We start from the raw sequence: 23,176 nt of genomic DNA on the forward strand, positions 1-23,176 counted from the left end.
AGGAGAATCCAGTAGTTTCTGCTGCCTTTTCATTGTAAACAGCATGTCTTTTTCTCTGCTCAGATTGAAACATAGATAGTTTTTTGAGCAATTCAGGATGACTACCAGTTTTTAGCTGTTTATCCACATACTGTATGTGTGTACGGAGCGGAATGTACACACCATGTATGTAAACCTGCATCATTGAAGTTAGTTATGATGGACTAGGTAGTCCATTAGTCCGTTAGCAGTTCCGTTCAATATTCCTAAAGATTTTTTTTTTCATTATTTCCACCATACATTAATCAGCTGACGGGTGTTGATTTAATAAAATTCCGAATGTTGAAATACACACGTCAGTGTCTAAAAATTATACAAAAACTTCTCAAAATAAAAACAAAATGATTCGAAATGTGTACTGTTTCAAACCAGAAACAATGAATTTCTGAAATGTAGCTGCTTTCCTCCATTATTTACAGAACTTTCCATCTACCTATGTTTTCAATTAACCCTAGCTCTACCCAGGTTTTCAATTATGGCTGAACCACTAATGTTAACTTCTCATACATATTAATTTAAGTACAATGTGAACAGTATGTAAATACAATTTCTGAATTTATATATGGTCCTTTTTCAAATGGGAGTTTTGTAATGGCTGTAGTTGCAACACATGTAGAACACTTTCAGAAAGTATTTAACTTTTCCCAAATAGAAAACAAATCCATAACATAAAAGAATAAAAAGTAAATTTATCCCTACATTGATATAGGTGTGGTTCTAAATGTTGACTTTTGAATTCATCATATAGCAATGTAGTGGGAGACAGTGGCTATAGATTATGGAGTGGAGTACGGTTGGAAAAGCCATGTGACCCATTACTGAAAAGAAAACAAAAATGGCAGATTTCATTAGATTAAAATCACTGAGTTGACAATGGTTTCTTTTTGTCCCGCGAATGTGAAATATATTTCAGTGAAACAAAGAATCATCTATCATGCAATAGAGGGCTTTGTCACAGGGCTTCCTTGCCTGGCTGCAAGACAGAAGCTTGGGCAGAACGAAGGGGGAATGACACCAAGGCCTGAAAGCTGCTATCCAGTGGCTGGTAGGATTACTGTGACACTCAATCTTACTGAGTTATGCCTATAAGAAAGTTTGATTCTTCAATCATATATCTCTCTATCCAGTACTTCCCCAATATGTCCTTCCTTATCTGTGTTTGCCCTTCAAAGTTTATCATTTTGTGTCATTTTAAGGAAAGTGAGCATAAAGGGACCACGTGCAAACACTGAATGGTGAGTTATTATGATCTATGATCTAAATTATTCTATGGTCATGAGAGCAGTATATGATCTTTCTTACATGCTCCCAGTAGAAATTTCAGTGCTCAAACTTAAATTTTACAATGACTTCTGGAGTTGACTACTACAGTTGTTTTGACTTCTCTTCGCAATCATCCCCATCATACATGATAAGCAGATAAGTGTACTATAAGTGTTTGGATTTTCTTCTGTGAAGTTGGTGTAAGTACTGCTGCAAATGATAAAGGACGCATCCTGTTTTTTTTCCTTCTCCAGCTCTAGTCCGGATCTCGTACTAACATCTATTTAGTAATCCAGGGGTGCTCGGGACACACGTCTGGCCAACTTTGCCCGCAAAAAGGCCTCTGTTCATTAACATGCGCTGCCATCCATTTCCTCTGAAGCAGGCCATTGTTGTTTGCTGCCCATGACAACAAGCCTTTTGTGCTGTCTGCAGAGACCAGAAGCTCCATGACAATTAAAGAAAGCCCACAAGACTAAACATTCTGTACACACGGCCAGATGAAAGAGGCAGCGTCCGAACACAGCAATGCCCAATGTATGGACAGAGTCAGTTTTCTAACAGCAAGGCATATAATTGCGCATATTTTATGACTGTTAGTGTTTAGAGGAAGAAGGTAATAAATAGGATAAATAATCTTATTTAAATAATTTTCCAGATTAGAGATACAATAATACCCTCACTCTATCTGCCTTTACAATTTTGTTTTTGTGATGGGAAACAGAAATTTTAATTATTCATGTTTCTAAGTAAAATATAGCTTGGTACAAAATTTTGGGATTGTGCTTTGATCTGGTTTTCTTTTATATATTTCAGAAAGGGTTGTTTGAAGCATTATACCTACAGACTCCTTTTGCATTATCAAAAATAAATACATCCTCACACTAAGTAAATTCACATTTATACATTTGGCAGACATTTTTCTCCATTGCATCATCAAACTCAGCATTACAAGGATACAGGGCCAGTGGAGTGTTTTTGTGCCATAGTCCAGCCTCATAGCAGCTGACCACCCCATTGGTTTTGGGGATGGATTGACAGGTCTGGTGCCCAGAACACTGCCCCCCTCCACTCACTCACTCTCCATATAAAACACTCTCCCCTTTTCACTGAACTTGTTCTCTCAACTCTGCAAACAACTTTCTTCTCAACCCTAACTCTGTGGTAAGTTATATTTTTATTTTTTTTCACTCTTTTCTCCTCCTGTTAAAATTTTATTTAGTTCACTGTATAGTGATTTGCTGATTAGTTGTAATACCACAGTAAAATACCACAGTAAAATAATTGATTTTAAAAAAGCTGCAACGTATAAATGTATAACAAGTTCTTCAAATCTGCAAAAGATTATAATGGATTAAGAATAATAAATAAAAGTTACCTGCATTCTAGTGAACTTTATAATTTTTAGTATACAGCTTGCTTCATTATTTGCAGTTTTATTATTTTTATTTATTGGATATATCATCAGCCACTACACACAGTAGGGGTTCACCAATGTACTATGAGAGGATAATATAATGTATATGTATTATTATAAGAATGTGCTGTATTCTTTGACCAGTGGCATAATGACAGTGGGTATAGGAGGGACATCAAGTTTGCTTGCATTAACACTTTAAATCTTTGGGTGTTTTTTGAAAATGTTCTTTTTTCAGGTATGGGGAAAAGTCAAGGTTTGGAGTAGTTACAAAATGATTTATTGGTGGCCTGTGACTAGAAATCTGGGGAACTCTATTTGTTTAGTACATTAATTCATTGCTTTGAGGAACCAATGTGCACTGTCACTTACCCTTTGTAGAGCAGTATGTCTTTGCTCAGCAAATTCTGGTTTGATAACTTGCTCACAACTGTGCATTATGTCACATATACTGTATACCATATTACACACTCAGATATGTTTATAAAATAGCAGGATGGTGTTCTGTTAAACTGTAACTAATTCATCTTTGTGCTGCAGATTTAACATCACATCCCATAATGTCTGACCTGGAGAATTCTTTGGCCACCATAGTGGCAGTGTTTGTGAAGTATGCCCAGAAAGAGGGTGACAAGCATAAACTCAAGAAAAGCGAGCTAAAAGACTTGATTAACAATGAATTATCAAACTTTTTAGAGGTGAGGCTCTTAAATTGCATTTTCCATCAACTCATATCTCTCAAATTTGATGGGGAATTTGCATAATTAACTTTCCTCTCTTCTTGTTTACTTCTAGCAAATTAAAGACCAGGCAACCATGGACAATCTCATGGAGAGCTTGGACTCCGATGGAGACTCTGAATGCGACTTCCAGGAGTTCATGACCTTCATCACCATGGTTACCATCTGCTGCCATGAGTTCTTTGTACAGCAAGAAGATGAGTAGTCTCCCATTTTTTGGACAAAACAGTTGTTCTTAGCCTAACAAGACTTAAAAAAATGCAAAAGACATTTTTTAAACACCATTTCTCATGCTTTACAGTAGGGCTGGCTTTTTCACTGGCATGTATATCAAATTACATTTTCATTGTTGCTTTTGCACTTTTTTAAATAACAACACACATAGTATATGTATAAGGCACAGACCTCCTTCTGAAGACCGCAGATTTTATCATACAACCCTGATGTATGTCAGATCACCTGTGTCATTTAGCAAAATATAATTTCTGGTCAAAGATTGTCCTAAACTTGACATATGCAGGAATGGTGCAGACACCCTATGTGAGGCATTAAATGTTGACACTAAATCAGAAATAAAATATGTTTAAGTGTCAACAGCAGATGCCGGTTCACAATTGACCAAACAATCTGAAATCTTTCCTATGAATTTCCTCCAAAGCAAAAGAGTAAAGCCTTAAACATTCCTTATATACAGCTATAGCGGGATGACAATGTATCGATCAAATATGCAAATGTTGCAACCTTTCTAATCACTGTGTAAGTATAAAATCCTGACAAAAAATTTAGAGCAAGTAAAAGGCTTTCTGTTGCATTGTGCTGTTTGCAAAGTTTCCTGATAGCAAGATAGAGGAGTAAACCTCATATGGCAAAGTCTAACACTTTGAAACTGTGTTTTAGGGGTTTGTTGAAGGGAAATAAAATGACTGTTTCAATTATGCCTCCATGTGGTGTTTATAAAATGTACAGTTTTAACAAAATACCTAGGACAAGGCAGAATTTCTTACACCATTTTATTATTATTTCTTTGTACTTCTACAAAATAAAGCAATGATTTCACATACTCTGTTTTTACTGAGCTCTTCCTGCTGGAAGTTTCCTACAGATGTCTGACTTTTGAAATGGCTGGAATTGCACCTTTACCACGTTAACTGCACAGAGACATTTCTCCACTGAATCATGCCTGTACATGTACAACTGTTTCAGGGTTTCTCATAATAACATTTATCGTCAAAGAGGCAATGTATCTGAACGCAGGACAAGGATAGAGTACTATTTAATCTGCAGAGTACATGTAAAAAGTGTACGGTGAAACTTACTTAAAATAACTCATTTACTCATCCTGATGCTTTTGGTTAAAAGCAGTGGTGTAACAATTTGTCAGATACACAGTTCTTATGCTCTCCTGTTACTCATTTCAGAATTGTTATACTCAGTTCACTGAGTTAATATATTTACTTTTTACACTTAAATTCAATGTTCGGTTTTAAACTTTAGCACACATCCAATTCAGGTATAATACACCTGAATGTCTAACAGTATCCTTCAAGACCATAATTGCCCTCACTCCAAAATCTGTGTGCACTCCTCAATTTATTTTTCTCTGCCATGACGATGGCGGCCACCACAGTGATTACTACGGTAACAGTGATGATGAGCACGGTTACTGTCTCCGCAACGCAGAGCTGTGAGTCGACCTCCTCAAGCCGGTAGCCCTGCAGCTCGGGAGGCTCTGCGCAGCTCAGGGTGGCGTAGTCGTCCAGGAAGAGCCTCTGTACGCTGCGCAGCTTGCGAAACACCCTTTGCAGGTCGCAGTCGCAGTGCCATCGGTTTCCTCCCAGCAGGATGTGGGTGCTGTAGCTGGGGATGCTCAACAGGGTCCTGAAGCGGATGGAGCTGAGGCGGTTGTGGGCTAGGTCTAGCGTGGCCAGGCTAGCGAGGGGCGTGAAGACCCCTCCCTCGGTAGCGTCGATGAGGTTTCCCCGCAGGTCGAGCACCTCCAGTGAGCGCAGTGTGGAGAAAATGCCACCGCCCAGGAACTCGAGCCGGTTGTCCTGCAGGTGCAGCCTGCGCAGGGCTGTCATTCCGCCGAAGGCGCGCACGTGGATGGTTCGGATGGCGTTGGCGCTCAGGTCGAGCCTCCTCAGGCCATCCAGGTAGAGGAAGCTTCCACTTTCCAAGCCCGTGAGCCGGTTCTGCCCCAGCAGCAGCTCCTTCAGGGAGCCTAGGCCCAGAGAAAAGCCAGCACTCAGGATGGAGATCCTGTTGTGGCTCAGGTCCAGCCTCTGGAGGCTCTCCAAGGAGCAGAAGGTGCCATCAGCAAGAGCGCTGATGTTGTTGTCATTCAGAAGGAGCACCTTCAGGCTCCACATGGATCGGAAGGACCCAGCATGGATCTCTGTCACTGAGTTTTTGGAAAGATCCAGGTGCTCCACAGTAGGAGGGACCCCACCCACCAGAGTGATGAGACCCTTGCCAGAACAATTGATGAACCTGACATCTTCAGTACAATTGTGCCCCTCTTCTTGTAGCTGTGTGGTTGCACATAGAAGGCAAATAGTAGACATATGGAGTAGAAAGAAGCACTGGTAAGCTTCCATTATTGCCTGCTGTAATGTCCTTTAAAAAAAAAAAAAAAAGAATAAAATACTATCTCACTGTTGAATTTACATGTTCTATACTGCCTCTGATCATGCAGCTGTGTTTGTGTAAAATGAGTTACATAACCAAAAATCAGCTATTTAAATGTTTGTGAGAACTGTTGGAGAAGAGCTCCTATGAGACATGCAAAGTTGAAAAACTGCACCAAGGTAAATTTAAATAATTTGAAATTTGCACTAGTTAATAGATTTAATGAAAGAAACATGCATTAGTTTCTTATAATGTTTGCTTTCTGTCAATACAGTGGAAATTATTAACAAACTTAAAAAAAACAATGTACATACATAATTCATAATTTTACACTGTATTTTTAAAAATAACTTTGCACTTCTGAGAAACTAGGATATTCTTAAAATTGGTGGATTTATCATTTCACTAATAATTATTGTTTAATTTCAATCTGAACATACATCCTTGCACTTCAGGACATAAACAAAAAAAAATAATATTAATTTTTAAATCCCTTACCCTCTCCAGGTTTAAAATGTGTGTCAGAGGGTGTGATGCCACGACTCCCTTCGGACCCTGTGCCGTTGTCCAGCGTTCCACTGCGTTTCACTTACTGACAGGCAAGGGCCTTGTGTGGGCATATGAATAATTCACACGTTGACAGTTTGTGGTGCTCCCTATCTGTCTGAATGTCACCCACAGGAACCCAGTGAAGAGTCAGAATCGCCCACCAACAGCAGCATAAAGATTACTCCAGAGAGGATTACATCCGTCAAGAGACTCCTGCTCTGTTCTGTGGTTACCTCAGCTGTGCTGGGGGCAGTGCACTTAATCTTCTGCAACTCCTTTTCAGATTTATGGATTTTCAGGACTTTGTTGTAATTTAGGCGTATATGTAAAAAAAAAAAAAAAAAAAGCTCATAGCTTGGCTTTCTTTGTTTGGACTAAATATTTCACATTTATTCTGTTTCTCTGGGTCACTTGCTTCTTTTTTTTTTTTTTTTTTTTTCTTTTCTGTACGCATTAAATATTGTATCTTCTGGGTTACATCATGATTTCACAATATAATAATGTGAGTTTTCCAATAAACTTACTACCTGGAATATCAGGATAATCAGTTTTCTTTTTTTTCAATTCCTTAAATGCAATTCCTAACTAAGGCAATCAATAAAATGCTTTATCACATTAGTGATAGAACTCTGTTTTCCTACAAAATGTCTTAATATACTCAGAATATTTCACACCATAGACAAAAGCAAGCAGGGCCTATATGTATTTGAAAGTTAGTACCATTTTCTAGATTTGCATTAACATTTGTATGTATGTATATATGGTTTTAAACTAAATAGAAAAGTGGATTTTCGATAATAAAGAACCAAGACATTTGCATTTATTTATTTAGCAGACACTTTTCTCCAAAGTGACTTCCAATGAACTCTGCATAGTGTTATCAACCCATGCACCTTACTCATCCAAGGTGAGTTACACTTCTAGATACACTACTTACAATGGGTCATTCATCAGTGGAACACACTCTCTCTGTTACTCACACACTATGGGTGAACCTGAACAATTTCACCTCACTTCTGTAAATCATCTGCTACAATACACACACACACACACACATTTACAGAACCGCTTGTTCCATACGGGGTCGCGGGGAACCGGAGCCTACCCGGTAACACAGGGCGTAAGGCCGGAGGTGGAGGGGACACACCCAGGACGGGACGCCAGTCCATCACAAGGCACCCCAAGTGGGACTCAAACCCCAGACCCACCGGAGAGCAGGACTGTGGTCCAACCCACTGCGCCACCACACCCCTCGCTACAAAATACCTTACAATTAAATAAGTGAATCGTGAGCTCTTTATGGAGATCTTTTGATGGAGCTTCAAAATGGAACAATGGAAAGAAAGCTAGTAGCAAACATTCAATGTCAGAGAAAGGGGTGCTTGTGCGAATGGTGGCAGAGTGTGGGGTGAAGACAGAGGACAGCGAAGGGTACAGTGAAGGCCAATATACCGTATATTTCAGTTACTTTGCCACTTTGCTTTTGAAAAGCCCTTACTCTGACAACTGAAAGTTGCTGTTGCATTTCTTCCTTTTGTTCCATCTTGAAGCTATGAACCCAGTATTCTCTTTAGTTTAAAAGAATTTCCATAAATGTTTATTTTTTTGTGGGGGGGGTGTGCGGTGGCACACTGGGTTGGACCAGGTCCTGCTCTCCGGTGGGTCTGGGGCTTGAGTCCCGCTTGGAGTGCCTTGCAACAGAGTGGTGTCCCATCCTGAATGTGTCCCTTCCCCCTCCAGCCCTTCGTCCTGTGTTGCCGGGTGAGGCTCCAGCTCCCAGCAACCCTGTATGGGACAAGCAGTTCCATACGGTGTGTGTGTGTGTGTGTGTGTGTGTGTTTATTGCTGAACAGTGCACTGAGAATTTTGAAAGAGTATCTGACTTACACACTTTGTGTCCCAGCAACGAGAATACATGTCATTTTTTGAAGAACAAGCTGGAAGTTATGAAGTTTTCCTGAAACTTCAATATACTGATTTTCCTGAAAATTGTGTATAACCAATTTGAGAAAACCTGTAATAGTAACACTTTATTATTAAAGGATGAACCAAAACATTGAGTTGGCCCACCCAAATCCACATTAGAGACACTGTGTGGTTGACTCAAATGTCTCGCTATTTTCCACTACAAAAATTGATACTTGAGATGTAAGATGACTTCAGTGAACTTTGCAAGTTTAAGTCACTTTTTTGGCTCTCCTTCAGAAGAGAAGCTTAGTATTGTCATCATTTGCTTTTTGAGTTGTATTATGCATTTGTATGCATTTGTATACAGTATATTAATTTTGTTTTGATTCTATTGTGATGTAGTTGTGCTCTGTTCTAAATAAATAAATAAACAAATAAATAAATTAAAAAAACTCTTTGGCAAACCACCTGTGCCATGATTAGCAAAAGTATGTTAATAATTCACCAGTAAATTATGTTAAACAGCTGCTAGATCTGAAAAGGTAAAATCTTTTTCTCTACCTCTTTGTTGAAACTATCCAAGGTTAGGAGTTTCATTCATAGCAGGAAAATTCTGACTTTAAAAATGTTCATAAGGACCAAAGTATTAGAAACAAACAAGAGAACAGATAACGTGTCTCTTTAGTTTTACACAGTTTAAAATGTGGAATGTACAAGAATCTAATAAATCTGGATTCCTCTTAATCTCAGATTAAATCCTGTTTTCAGATGCCTCGCTGAGGGGAAAAAAAAAAAACATATCATACCCCTCATCTACCATTTACTTTCATGGAATTGTAATGCGGATGCCTGTGCTATAATACGTTTTGCGTGCTATCTGGGACGGACAGGTCAGATTGCTTGCACAGTGTGATGCAGATGACAAATGTCTGACTGTGTCTTTATGCTGACCTTATGGATGTCAATCCATAGGCATAGTTAACAATGTCTACTATCAGTCCGATGCAGTTTGCAGGTGAGAAAGGAGGAGCAGAGTTACATTTTTTATTTCTCAAAGAATGTAAGGAACATACTATGACCAGTCTACTTATAAACAGCAGCAGCACTCCTGGGGTGAATCTTGGGTCACAGTTAAGTGCTAGATCTTCTTCAGGTGGTGAATGATCCTTTTTCCTAAAGCATCAATCTTCAGGACTCTCCATGCTCAGTGTTTACAGTCCACATGTGTAAAACAGACACTATCTACTCCTGACTAAATATTAGAGTTACAAACAGAGATAGCATAGTGTTCCGCTTTGGGCAGCAAAGCATCAGCTGCAAAATGCCCATCTGAGAAGGTAAATTTAGCATATTCTGACCCCCTTCTCCCAAGCTCAAATTTTTTTCCTGAAATTTGCAAACTTAAAATAAATCAAAGTTCAGGAAATTCCTAAACTAAAATTGTCAGATTATTATTAAATTGTAAAAAAGGGGATCAAGCAATACTTAGATCTGGGAGCAGCAATGTTCCTTCTGGGGGCCCATAATTCATAGCTACATTCCCGACTACTATCTGAAAACTAATAGAAGGCACACACACACACACACACACACACACACACACACACATTTTCAGAACCGCTTGTCCCATACAGGGTCACAGAGAACCAGAGCCTACCCAGCAACATAGGGCGTAAGGCCGGAGGGGGAGGGGACACACCCAGGACAGGATGCCAGTCCGTCACAAGGTACCCCAAGCGGGACTCAAACCCCAGGCCCACCGGACAGCAGGACTGTGGTCCAACCCACTGCGCCACCGCACCCCCCACTAATAGAAGGCTAACAGTAAAATCCTCTTTTGCTGCAGCCTAGTCAAGAAGGAGATTAATGATTTTTTGTAAAGTAAACAATATTTTTCAGTCACTTAGCATCTCAATATCACAGGAAGAAACTTTCATTTTAAAATGTTTATAAATAATAATAATAATAATAATAATAATAAATAATAAAGTGAAGATATAATGAATCTGATACATTTTTAAAATGAGATTTTTAAAATTTCCAGTATTGTATCAAATCTGTAAAATTGCATTTAAATTCGCTGCTAGCCTATGAAAAGCTGAAAAAAACTCACAAGCTCAAACCTTCTTTCTTAAGACAACACTGTTTTAACAAAGGAGAGCATCTCAGCGATCACAATATAGACAGTAGCTTTAAATAAATAAGTATTTTGTATACTTTACAGAGCTTTGAACTGATATTTCTAGACACAGATGGGTGCTATTGCAGCTTACTTGCCACAAGTGTCATAGTGCATTTTTCATTAAAATAAAATGCTACACATTGCCAGACTCCTTTTGTTACTGAGTTGTCAGATATGTCGGTGTACATGTGCGAATATTTGAGTTTCACATTTTCAAAAATGCAGTCAGTTCCCTGATTTATTTTTAATACCTTTTTCTTCACCCTTCCATTTATTAAAATTTGTTGATGAGAATGACCTACATTTCTACATGCCACTATTAGTTGGGAGCAAAATGCACTCTCATAACATTGCTATTTTCTCTGTGGGACTTCATTCCAAAATTTGTGGTGCTGGAAGGTCTGGTCTGGATTTTCTGATTTTTGTGATCAATAAGAAGATAAGGAGATGAGGAACACTGGACATGTTGAATCATATTAATTGCTCAACAAATCTTCACTGGATTTTATTTTTTTGCTGAGGCAATATATTTTTATTTTCATTTGTTATAAATTGTTTTAGCTTTAATGTAGTTCAAAGAAAAGAAAAAAAAATAAAAAGTTGCAAAGTGTTTTTATTTTCTATAGCTACACCTAATGTATTTACAGATGCTTAACCAAAAACAAATCTATTCATTAAGCTTTTATGGATTGTGTAGATGAAAAGGTTCAAAGCAGCCTGTAGTTAATGAACACTGGACATGCTGATGACATTTTTATTTTCAATAATTCAAAACAAGTTTTATTTTTAATGTAGTTTTAGAGCAAATGAAAAGTCATAAAATAAATATGTTTGACTGTGTTGAACTGGCATCAGCAGGTACATCCTGTCTCATGTCCTGTTTCCAGAAGACACAACTGCATTTAACTGTTTTTTGACTGTTTTTTTTGTTTATTATTATTATTATTATTATTATTATTATTACTATTATTATTATAGTTGAGGTGTACTATAGCAATGCTTTCACCTTGAAAAAAGAAGAACTTTTAATTTTTTTCCTCTGCGGTACATATTTCAGCTTTGTCATGCCTTCATGATCTTCCCTATGATTCTCATGCTTATGTTGTCCATTGTAGACAAAGAAATCAATCAGGCTACATTTCCGTGTCCAGTTGTATGTGACATACATTCAGTTTGTAGCTGTACTTCAAAAACCCTTTAGATGTCATCATTGCACTACAAAAATGACCACCATACTATGGCAAAAATCACAGAAGATGCAAGTCAGGGTGCCTTCAGCAGTGTCTAAATCTAATAACTCAATATATTTTTAAGCTGACTGAAACATATAGAACATATTTTATAACATTCTTTTAAATTTATGTATCATTTGGAAAAGATCTGTCTGAAATGAAAAGAGTACCATCTTGCCCCCATAAATCATCTCTGGATTAAGGTAATCTAAATCTGTAGTTAAGGTCAGGTTCTTTTTTCTTCTCTTTTTCATTTCTTTCATAATCACAAAAGAGCTAGTATTTTTTGAATATACTTATATGCACTGACTCACATTTAATAAGGATTTTCTGTTTCTTTTTGAACAAGTCAGTATCTCAAGTCTAACAACCATCACTTTTGAATCAAAAGAAATAATTCTACACAGATTTGTATTTTAGGACATAGAGGGAAACACTGTAAAACTGGGCCGTGAAAACTTTTCTACAATGGTCACTGTCTCACAGTCAAAGCATCAGTACTGACAGCATCATCCAAATTCCCAAAGTGTGACATTTAGCGCTAAATAAGCTCTAAATTTATTTAAGGAGCAGCCACTAAGGTGAAGGCTGCATGCTTGGTCGCTGTTCTGACAGCACAAGAGTAATTAGTTGGCCCAAGCAAATTGAAGCTCATTTTTCTTGGAGCTGATGTTGTTACGAATGACCCGAGAGGCTCTTGGGGGAAAATGGAGCAGACGTTGGAAAAGCTTGGTATTTCTGAGAGGGTATGAATCCAAGGGTATAGGTTCCTGCCCACCAACAGAATGCACAGATGGCCTGAAGTGACCCTGAGCAGCTGCTAGGGGGATGATGAGGCTCATGAAACCACCCTGTCTCACCCCCATTGGCCCACACGGGAAGGGGATTCTGTCTGACGAGATGGTTGCAGAATGAAACGAGGACATGGAATTGGGGTTCGAGGGGAGGAGCACATGAGAGAAGGGAAGAAACACGAGAAGGTGAAAGGGGAGGGAGCCATGAAATATGTAAGGAGGGAGACAACTGTAAAGAGAAATGAACAAAGATGAAAGTAGATAACTGTAAATTCAGATCTCTAAACAAAGAAATTTACTGGTACATCAACATCATTAACAGGTTATTTTCTTGTATGTGTATTTAAAATGGCTTTGTAGTATAATATTTTATTAAGTAGCCATTATGCTTGAAGTCTTTTTGACACCTTTGCACTACTGCGCACACACACACACACTTTCTGAACCGCTTGTCCCATACGGGGTCGCGGGGAGCCGGAGCCTACCTGGCAACTCAGGGTGTAAGGCCAGAGAGTGAGGGGACACACCCAGGACAGGACGCCAGTCTGTCGCAAGGCACCCCAAATGGGACTCGAACACCAGACCCACTAGAGAGCAGGACCCGATCCAACCCACTGCGCCACTGCACCACCACACCCCCTGCAGTACTGCACATTAAACCTATTATATAAAACAGAGCTGAGTTTTTTTATTTTATCTGAAATTAGTATGTACTGGAAACCAATGCAAATATTGCAGTCTTCCAAAAAGCATTCCACCTGTGTGTGTGTGTGTGTGTGTGTGTCTCTGTGTACATACACATAAGTGTAAAAAAAATGCAATTGCCTCCTAACTTTAACATAATTAACTGGATCATTATCCAGCTATCTGAATACAATCAGGCCTGATCCATAGCAGTCCTGTCCAGTTTTAAACTATTTATTATCAGCAAAGAGCCAGATAGCAAAGCAGAGATTCATACGATACTGCTTGCTAAAGAAACTTTCAAACACCTCTGGGGAAAAGCTTCTGAAGCCTATTTGCCTGGACAGGGTTACACAGTGATTTCTAAGGGTCTGAAACTCAATCCCACCATGGTCAGAGCCATACTGATTAAATGGAAAAACTATGGAACAGCAGTAAACCCAGGAGCAGACATATGTGGAAAACCATTAATGAGCTCACAAAGAACCACAGAATAACATTCAGAGAACTTCAAGCATCTCTTATCAGCTAAACTCAGCGTTCATGGTTCCACAATACGAAAGGTACTGTGCGAAAATGGGAAACATGGGTGAGTGTGCAATGTAGTAACCACTGCCTACAATGGAAGCTCATCTGCAGTTGCCCAAAAACACCTGGATGTCTCTTAGTATTTCTGAAAGAATGATCTGTGAACTTTATGGTTATTTACACATACCAAAGTCTGTGAAAGGTAACCTTGACTTAATACATTAAACATAAGTACTGTTTTAACTTTTACAAGAGATGTATCATATTCAATGTCCATTTTTCTTTTTGTGTAATTTTTGGTTCACTGAAATAATAGTAATCTTGATGGGTCCCCACAGATCATTACCCCATAAGTACTTCCAGGTTTCAAAAATATCCATAGTATTTTCATTTAGTATTACCAAAATAATGATCTTTTTCTATTTACCTGTCTGGACTACACTAAAAATTTGCCTTGCAACTACATTTCCCTTGAGGTATAAATCTATGGTTAGTAGTTACATTAATAACATTCATATTTCCTGTAGCCAACCCTCGAGTTAAAACTGTACAATTAGTATCAAAGCATACAACTACAGGTGAAAATTATTGTGCAACACAGACTATGGACCATTTCAATATGCTCTGTTTGAATATTCTGTTATTTATTTATTGTCTTTGTCAGTGTAACTGCTGTTATGTGTCATGTGTAAATTTCCCTGCAGGGATTAATGAAGTATTGTCTCACCCCCTTCTCATCCCGTCATGTGTTTATGCCCCCTGCAGAGCATAAAGAGCTTTAACTATAGGGTCTTGTATAGGGGGATGCAGGAGGGGTCACTTTAGGCATAGCACTCAAATTCAACTAGGAACTAGAGTCCTAGGCATGTTCACCTATGTTTAAGACCTTAACAGCGAAAGAGGAAGACTCTATTATAGTACAAGTCAATAAACATCCAATTTAAGAAAGAGTCATGGACTGTTGATGCATTAAAAGACAGGAAATAGAACTTACTGATTTCCATTAAACTCTGCTTTTGATCAGTGTCCTTAATTCTAGGCCATAAATCATTTGTCTTCATTAAATTTCAATCATCTTAATGATTCTCAGTAAATTGCTTGGTCAGTTTTCGATGGATAAGGGAAGCGAGAACAAAAATTCTATTTTAAATACAGGATCATTAGTACAACACAATGCTGTGGTAATAATTTAAGCTTTGATGTGTAATGAATAATTTTAAAAGTTTTAGTTTCACGGAAATCTGTTAAAAATTATCTATAATTATGTGGCAGCCCTGTTCTTTTGTACAATTAATTTCATAATTTACATTTTGTAAGATACCATAATGGCATCACTCAAGATACTAAAACCAAGCAGCAGTTGGTATAACTGTGAATTAGTTATGACTGTTACCCATGGGTACAGCTTTTAGTGTGAATTGCTTCAGTGAAAATACCCAGGTTTTAACCACAACCAGTAAAAGCTGCACATGCAAATCTCTGTACATAAGCTTTTTGAGCAAACTGTAAAAAACACTGCAGCTGTCAAAGGAACAATGTTTTACTGCAATTAGAAAGATGATATACTTTGTTTAGTGTACAGTACAACACCATAGCAGACACACACACACACACATTTTCAGAAGCACTTGTCCCATACAGGGTCGCGGGGAACCGGAGCCTACCCGGCAACACAGGGCGTAAGGCCGGAGGGGGAGGGGACACACCCAGGACGGGACGCCAGTCCGTCGCAAGGCACCCCAAGCAGGACTTGAACCCCAGACCCACTGGAGAGCAGAACTGTGGTCCAACCCACTGCGCCACCACACCCCCTTACCATAGCAGACTGTGTAGGATAAATTGTTTCATATGTGAGAACAGTGTCATTTAAACCTGAGAAGAGAGATTGAGAAAATAAATTATTCCATGCGCAAAGAGAATGAAAAAAATATTCCTTTACTCATTTAAAGCATCGGCAATATGGAACATATTACTTTTACATATTACTTTTGTTGTGGGTGTTGAAAAAACAAGATTGAACGTTCATCTGTCCAACTTTTTCCGGTCCACTGAATAGAGACCATGAGGTTTATGGGTTTAAAAAACCCGAAGGAAAAAAAAAAAAAAAAAACTTTGAATTGAGGTTATATAAAACTGTGATATGTGAACACCCCTGTTTGCTAAGCTATGTTTTATTTACATCTCATCTTACTTTCTTTTGTTCAAGTCTTTTTCAGTCAGAAGTAGCATGATTAAATTCCAAGAGATGTAACTTGCTGTTGTAGTGTAGGTTCTTTCTTTGGCATAACATAAAGCTAGGTATTAATTTTTAATTTCCTGTAAAATGTTGTATGCCTCAAAGATCACACCTTGTGCTTTTTCTAACCTTTTCTCAACATGAGGAAGACCAGAAATCACTTAGAGAAACATAACACATTAACACTATCTGTAACATGGTGTGCTGAGCTAGGATGCTGAGAGCAGTTAACTGACCGGTAAAAATGAACAATAAAAATGTGCTTATTTGTACTCTGTTGTTTCTCATATATGAGTTATTACTCCTAATGGCCATGTTGGTGCAATAAAAGATATGCATTCAAATAATAATTGTTGATAATCCAAAATGGAACAAACCTCAGACTGTAATATTGGCAAAAAACAGGCGTTAATAAATTAAATTAGGTAAATTAGGTTAATAAGCTAGGGTATTTATACAAGTGAGGTGGTGCCACATGTACTGAGGTAGTACATAGCAACCCTGGTGCCACTTGATCATTTAAAGGTCACCCCATTGGCAGCCTGAGAACTCATTGCAGACCCTGATGGCTGTTGATAGAAATAACCCACCTATCATAGTGTTCACTGGAACACTGCACTGTTGTTGAAAGTTGTAATGATCTGGCTAATGAGTTAGCCCAGATCCTCACGTGGATTCCAGAAAGGCGTATAATTATATAAACCCAGACGGACACAGAAAAAAGGAAGCTCTTCTTTTTAATATCTTGTAGGCAACTATGGATGACATATTTCACACAGCTGTCTTTACGATAAAATAAACAACATTAAAGTAAACTCCAAAACGTGCGAGGCACAAAATGTGTACACGGCCAAGTATATCAGCCTGCGCACGCGGGAGAGAGGACCGAGGGGAGGGGCAACCCCTTAGTCTCCACCATAATACGTCATCATTACATATCCCCCCCACTTAGAACAAGGGCTGTCCTCAGACCACAATGGAAATAAAACATTTACCCCTTCACTGTAGCACATTACTGCATAACAGCGACAAGCAGTGGCACATAAAAGAAAGTAAAGACGGTTGCCCAGCATAATACCATAGCCCAACATTACACAGCCAGAACAGCATCCTTTTGTTTTTTTTTTTTTTTTCTTTCCACAAACTTCACACTGTTGAAACAGAAACTGAAACAGAAGATATTACAATAAAGGCTTGAAACACACAGGTCTGAACAGTATCTCAAGAACAAGTGGTGCACATTGCAGCCATAACCCTTTCAGACATTTCAATACCCGCTAGTCTCCAGACCAGCCAAAGAAAAACATTTTCTTTCGCAAACAAAATACAATAAGACCCCAAAATGACAAACAGAACATCATGAAACATGTCAATACTCAAATTGTAAAGCAAAATAAGGGTTTGTCCACCTGTTAACATCCCATCCACTGGTAACCCTTGGTGTGCGCCTAGGACGGAGGAAGTATGGGTGTGCTGTGTGGGCAGGTTGTGTAGGATGAGTAGGGTGTTGCGAGAATGAGCGTGTTTCCGTATGAAAGGGCTGTGTATATGTGAGGCAGGAATCACCAGCACATCCACTGCGAAGAGAATACGGATGTGTGTGCATGTGCACAAGTTGTGGGTGCTGGAGGTGAGCGTCAATGTGGGGAGAGGAAAAGTTTACAGGGGGCGTGACCACAGGACTATTAACTGAGGGAGTCTGTGTCCCCATAGTCGGAGCAGTCGCCAACTGGTCATGGACGTCCGGCTCCATAAACAGGGTATCAAATCCATATACGTCCTGCTCATCAGGGACACAGACCTCTTGCTCCTGTAAATTGGTCTCAGCCAACTGCTGGGGCAAACACTCCAGGTCCTCCTTGTCGTCCCAAGTAAAAAATGGAAGTAAGTTAGAAACATGGTGAACACCACCATCAGCTGCATCCACCATCCTGGACAGCTTGTAATTCAGCTCAGACAAAACTTTGGTAATCCTGTATGGGCCTTTATAGACTGGGGCAAGCTTGGCCGAGAAACCCACCGAGACATCTGACCGAGGGTGGGCTTTCAGTTTAACCAAGTCACCGACCTGGAACGAGATGGCACGCCGATTCTTACCATAATGTTTTTTCTGTGTGGACTGGCTCTCCGCTAGGGACTCCCTCACATGATCATACGCCTCCCTCAGGGCAGAAGTGAGCTCCACCTTGTAGTCCGCTACAGAATCAGCCATGTATTGAAGGCTTGGTGACAACCACAAATCAAGGGGTGTATTGAGGTCTCTGCCATACAAAAGAAAAGCTGGGGTATCTCCCGTACTCTGGTGTGGAGCTGTTATCAACGCAAAGGAGATCAGCGGCAAGTGGAGGTCCCAGTCTCTGTGTTTTCGCCCCAGATAAGCACGGATTGCAGTCTTAATAGTAGGGTTCACTCGTTCCGTCTGGTTGGACTGGGGGTGGTAGGCTGTAGTCAGCCTGTGGTCTGAGCCCATGGCAGCAACAGCCTCCTCAAAGAAGTCACTCACAAACTGAACACCCCTGTCAGAGACCAGGTGTGCAGGAGCGCCATGTCTCGCAAACACCTCAGAGACAAACTTGCGGGCCGCAGTCGCCGCTGTAGCCTCTTGAACTGGACAGATTTCCACCCACTTCGTGAAATAGTCAATGAAAACTAAAATGTATTCATTCCCACGACCGGATCTGGGGAGGGGACCCATGAAATCAACACCAGCAAACTCCCATGGATATGTAGCGACTACTGGTTTCAGATAGCCTCCAGGCTTCTGATTGGCTGGCTTGGACAACTGGCAGGTCACGCAGGACTGGACATACCTCTTGACATCACCCCTCATACCTGGCCAGTAGACTCGTCTCTGTAAGCGCCCAAGGGTTTTGGTAATGCCCAGGTGGCCCCCCATCGGGTGGTCATGAAAGTATCTCAGTAAAGTACGTCTCAGGAGTCCTGGCACATAGAAACGCAGGGCCTTAAGAGGATGAAGCCGGCAGGAAGCCCTCCTGTCCATGAAGTAAACCAAACCGTCCTGAATGCAAAAATCTCTTGAGTCCACACAGGATCTGCTCTCCAGTTCCGTGAACAGCGATGCGATTACCTGGTTGCCCTGCTGGAGCGACTTAAGCTGTTGCTTGTCCTCCAATATTAACAGTGGTTGACGTCTGAGGTTCAAAGAGCCAAAAGTGGCGTATGATGGCAACAGGTCTACGGGATCGGTAGGATCACCGGCAGGGTTCCGCGAAAGGGCATCTGGAACCAAATTTGCAGAGCCTGGTCTGTGGACCACTTCAAAGTCAAAGTCCTGTAGTCGTAGGCACCATCTAGCTAATCGCCCTGAGGGGGAGGACCTTGACATCAGCCACCTCAAGCTGTTGTGATCCGTAACAACTGTTACATAGGAGCCCTCAATATATGGACGAAAGTGTTCGAGAGCCCAAATCACCCCGAGGCACTCTTTCTCAGAAGTGGAATATAGGCGCTCTGACTTGTGAAGTGTGCGGCTCGCAAATGCGACAGCCCTTTCCAAGCCATCTTCCCCAGTCTGGGTCAATGCAGCCCCGAGGCCAACATTGCAAGCATCCGTATGAACTGTAAAAGGCTTTCCAAAATTAGGTAAAACAAGTACTGGTGCCCTAGTCAACTGCTGCTTCAGGTGATCAAAAGACTGCTGGCACTCAGGAGACCACGTGAAATACGTCCATATTATTCCCATGCTCATGATGGCACCGCGGATGGCCGCCTCGGTGTGGAGCTCCACAGTTGTTTTACTGTTTTTGTTAGTTTGCCCTGTCTTTAGTTATACTCCGACAATCAGTTTTACCAGGGAAGAACTGCTGAACATTCGGCAGTACACACCACCCGACATTTTACCGGTTTTCGACTATTCTGACGTTTTGCTGGACATTGTAGTCGGAGGTGCAGCTGCGCTACTCAAGCGCTCCAAGACGCGCAAGCGTGGAAAGCGAGCCGGCGCGCTTGTCAAGCTCCGAAAGCGCGGCTTTAGAACAGCGCTGCCTAGTATCCATCTGGCAAATCTCCGCTCCCTACCCAACAAAATGGACGAACTTTTCCTCCTGTCCCAAAGAAACAAGGACTTTTTAAACTCTGCTGCTCTGTGCTTCACGGAAACCTGGCTGAATGAAGCCATCCTGGACAGCGCGCTACATCTGCCGGGCTTCCAGCTGTTCAGAGCGGATCGCGACGCAGAATCAGCGGGGAAATCACGTGGCGGTGGGACATGCTTCTACATCAACAAAAGGTGGTGTACAGATATGACAGCGTTGAAGAAGATGTGCTGTCCCGACCTAGAAGCGCTCTTCATCAACTGCAAGCCTTTCTACTCGCCGTGGGAGTTTTCCCTCATTCATTCTCGTAAGTGTTTACATTCCACCGCAAGCGTGCGTGAACGCAGCGCTGCAACAGCTGGGCGACCAGATCACTGACACAGAGCAACAACACCCGGACTCTGTTATAATCATTCTTGGGGACTTTAATAAAGCAAATCTCTCCCGTGAACTGCCAAAATACAGACAGCATATTATATGTCCCACCAGAGACAGTAATATTTTGGACCACTGCTACACCACAGTAAAGGATGCATACCACTCTGTTCCACGGGGAGCTTTGGGGCTCTCTGATCACTGCCTGGTTCATCTTATACCGACCTACAGGCAGAAACTGAAATCAGCTAAACCTGTAATAAGAACTGTTAAAAGATGGACTAACGAAGCAGAGCAGGACTTACAAGCCTGCTTCGAGTGCACTGATTGGAGTGTTTTTGAGGCTGCTGCTAGCGATCTAGATGAGCTCACAGACTCTGTAACATCATATGTCAGTTTCTGTGAGGATATGTGCATCCCTACCAGGACTCGTCTAACATACAACAATGACAAACCGTGGTTCACTGCAAAGCTCAAACAGCTTCGTCAGGCCAAAGAAGACGCCTACAAGAACGGGGACAGAGTCTTGTATAAACAGGCCAAAAATACACTGGCAAAAGAGATCAGAGTGGCTAAGAGAAACTACTCTGAAAAGCTGAAGAAACAGTTTTCAGCCAACGATCCTGCGTCGGTGTGGAAAGGCATGAAAGACACCACCCCCCGGCACCGTGTCAACTCAACAACTAGCCGACGATTTGAATAAGTTTTATTGCAGGTTTGATAAACCCTGTCTCACACCCTACACCCATTCAGACCCTCTCTCCACCAATCACTTAACAACTCAAGTAACCCCCACCTCCCCCCCTCCTGTACCTTTGATCTGCGAAGAGGAGGTGCGTTGGGTCTTCATCAAACAGAAGACAAGGAAAGCACCAGGCCCAGACGGTGTCTCACCGGCCTGCCTAAAAACCTGTGCTGACCAGCTGGCCCCTATCTTCACAAAGATCTTCAACAGATCACTGGAGATGTGCGAAGTTCCTTCCTGCTTCAAACGCTCCACCATCATCCCCATCCCAAAGAAACCCAAAATCACAGGACTTAATGACTACAGACCTGTCACCCTAACGTCTGTGGTCATGAAGTCACTTGAAAAACTGGTGTTGGACTACCTGAAAGACATCACTGGACCCTTGCTGGACCCTTGCTGGACCCCCTGCAGTTTGCTTACCGAGCAAATAGGTCTGTGGATGATGCAGTCAACATGGGACTGCACTACATTCTGCAACATCTGGACAAACCAGGGACTTATGCGAGAATCCTGTTCGTGGACTTCAGCTCAGCCTTCAACACCATCATCCCACACCTCCTCCTGTCCAAATTAACCCAACTCTCCGTGCCCACCTCCATCTTTCAGTGGATCACCAACTTTCTGACAGACAGGCAGCAGATAGTGAGGCTGGGAAAATTCTCATCCGAAACTCGCACAATCAGTACTGGAGCCCCCCAGGGATGTGTGCTCTCCCCACTGCTCTTCTCCCTGTACACCAACGACTGCACCGCAAAAGACCCCTCTGTCAAACTCCTGAAGTTTGCAGACGACACCACACTCATCGGCCTCATCCGGAATGGCGACGAGTCTGCTTATAGACAGGAGGTCCAAGAGCTGGCTGTCTGGTGCAGTCATAACAACCTGGAGCTGAACACGCTCAAAACAGTGGAGATGATCGTAGACTTCAGGAGAAACACCTCAGCATTATCCCCACTCACCATCATGAACAGCACTGTGGCAACAGTGGAGTCATTCAGGTTCCTGGGCACCACCATCTCACAGAACCTGAAGTGGGAGCCCCACATAGACTCCATTGTGAAGAAGGCCCAGCAGAGGTTGTACTTCCTTCGTCAGCTGAGGAAGTTCAACCTGCCACAGGAGCTACTGCTGCAATTCTACTCCGCAGTCATTGAGTCCGTCCTCTGCACCTCTATAACTGTCTGGTTCGGCTCAGCTACGAAGTCAGACATCAGAAGACTGCAACGGATAGTTCGGACTGCTGGAAGAATCATCGGCACATCTCCCCCAGCTCTCCAAGAACTGCACTCGTCCAGAGTCAGTAAAAGGGCTAGCAAAATCATTCTAGACCCCTCACATCCAGGCCACTTCCTCTTCGAACCCTTGCCATCTGGCCGGCGCTACAGAGCACTGAGCACCAGGACAGCCAGGCATAAGAAAAGTTTCTTTCCTCAGGCCATCTACCTCATGAACACCTAAATCTCTCCCCTAGAGAGTAAACCGTGCAATACATAATGCTATTTATATTTATAACTATTTATCACATTTCTCTTACACTCCCTTGCATTTGTATCTAGTGACTATTTTTGTATATTGGGTACTTTATATTTTTAAATATTTTTTATCCCTTGCTCACATACTCTATCTTTTCACCTGTCTTGTCACTGTCATTCTGTCTGTGCTGTGGTAGTTCCTGTCACCAAGACAAATTCCTTGTATGTGCGAACATACTTGGCAATAAAGCTCATTCTGATTCTGATTCTGATTCTGAAATGGGCATCCTCCCTCAAAAGAGCGAACATGGGCTCAGCGATACGAG

The 23,176-nt window shown here is 41.2% G+C and overlaps 2 protein-coding genes across 2 annotated transcripts; one reads left to right on the top strand and one right to left on the bottom strand.

Moving 5' to 3' along the window:
- Positions 1 to 2,390: 2,390 nt before the first annotated feature.
- s100b (S100 calcium binding protein, beta (neural)) lies at positions 2,391 to 4,394 on the top strand. Its single transcript, XM_018735515.1, has 3 exons — positions 2,391 to 2,466; positions 3,260 to 3,417; positions 3,515 to 4,394. The coding sequence occupies exons 2-3, from the start codon at positions 3,280 to 3,282 to the stop codon at positions 3,662 to 3,664; spliced, it is 288 nt and encodes a 95-aa protein (XP_018591031.1). The 5' UTR covers positions 2,391 to 2,466; positions 3,260 to 3,279; the 3' UTR covers positions 3,665 to 4,394.
- A 553-nt stretch (positions 4,395 to 4,947) lies between these two features.
- On the bottom strand, positions 4,948 to 6,056 carry LOC114909285 (insulin-like growth factor-binding protein complex acid labile subunit). The gene has a single exon (XM_029247481.1). The coding sequence runs from the start codon at positions 6,054 to 6,056 to the stop codon at positions 4,989 to 4,991; it is 1,068 nt and encodes a 355-aa protein (XP_029103314.1). The 3' UTR covers positions 4,948 to 4,988.
- Between the last annotated feature and the right edge of the window lie 17,120 nt (positions 6,057 to 23,176).

This window comes from Scleropages formosus, chromosome 21 (genome assembly GCF_900964775.1).
Source record: "Scleropages formosus chromosome 21, fSclFor1.1, whole genome shotgun sequence".
Classification (NCBI taxonomy): Eukaryota; Metazoa; Chordata; class Actinopteri; order Osteoglossiformes; family Osteoglossidae; genus Scleropages; species Scleropages formosus.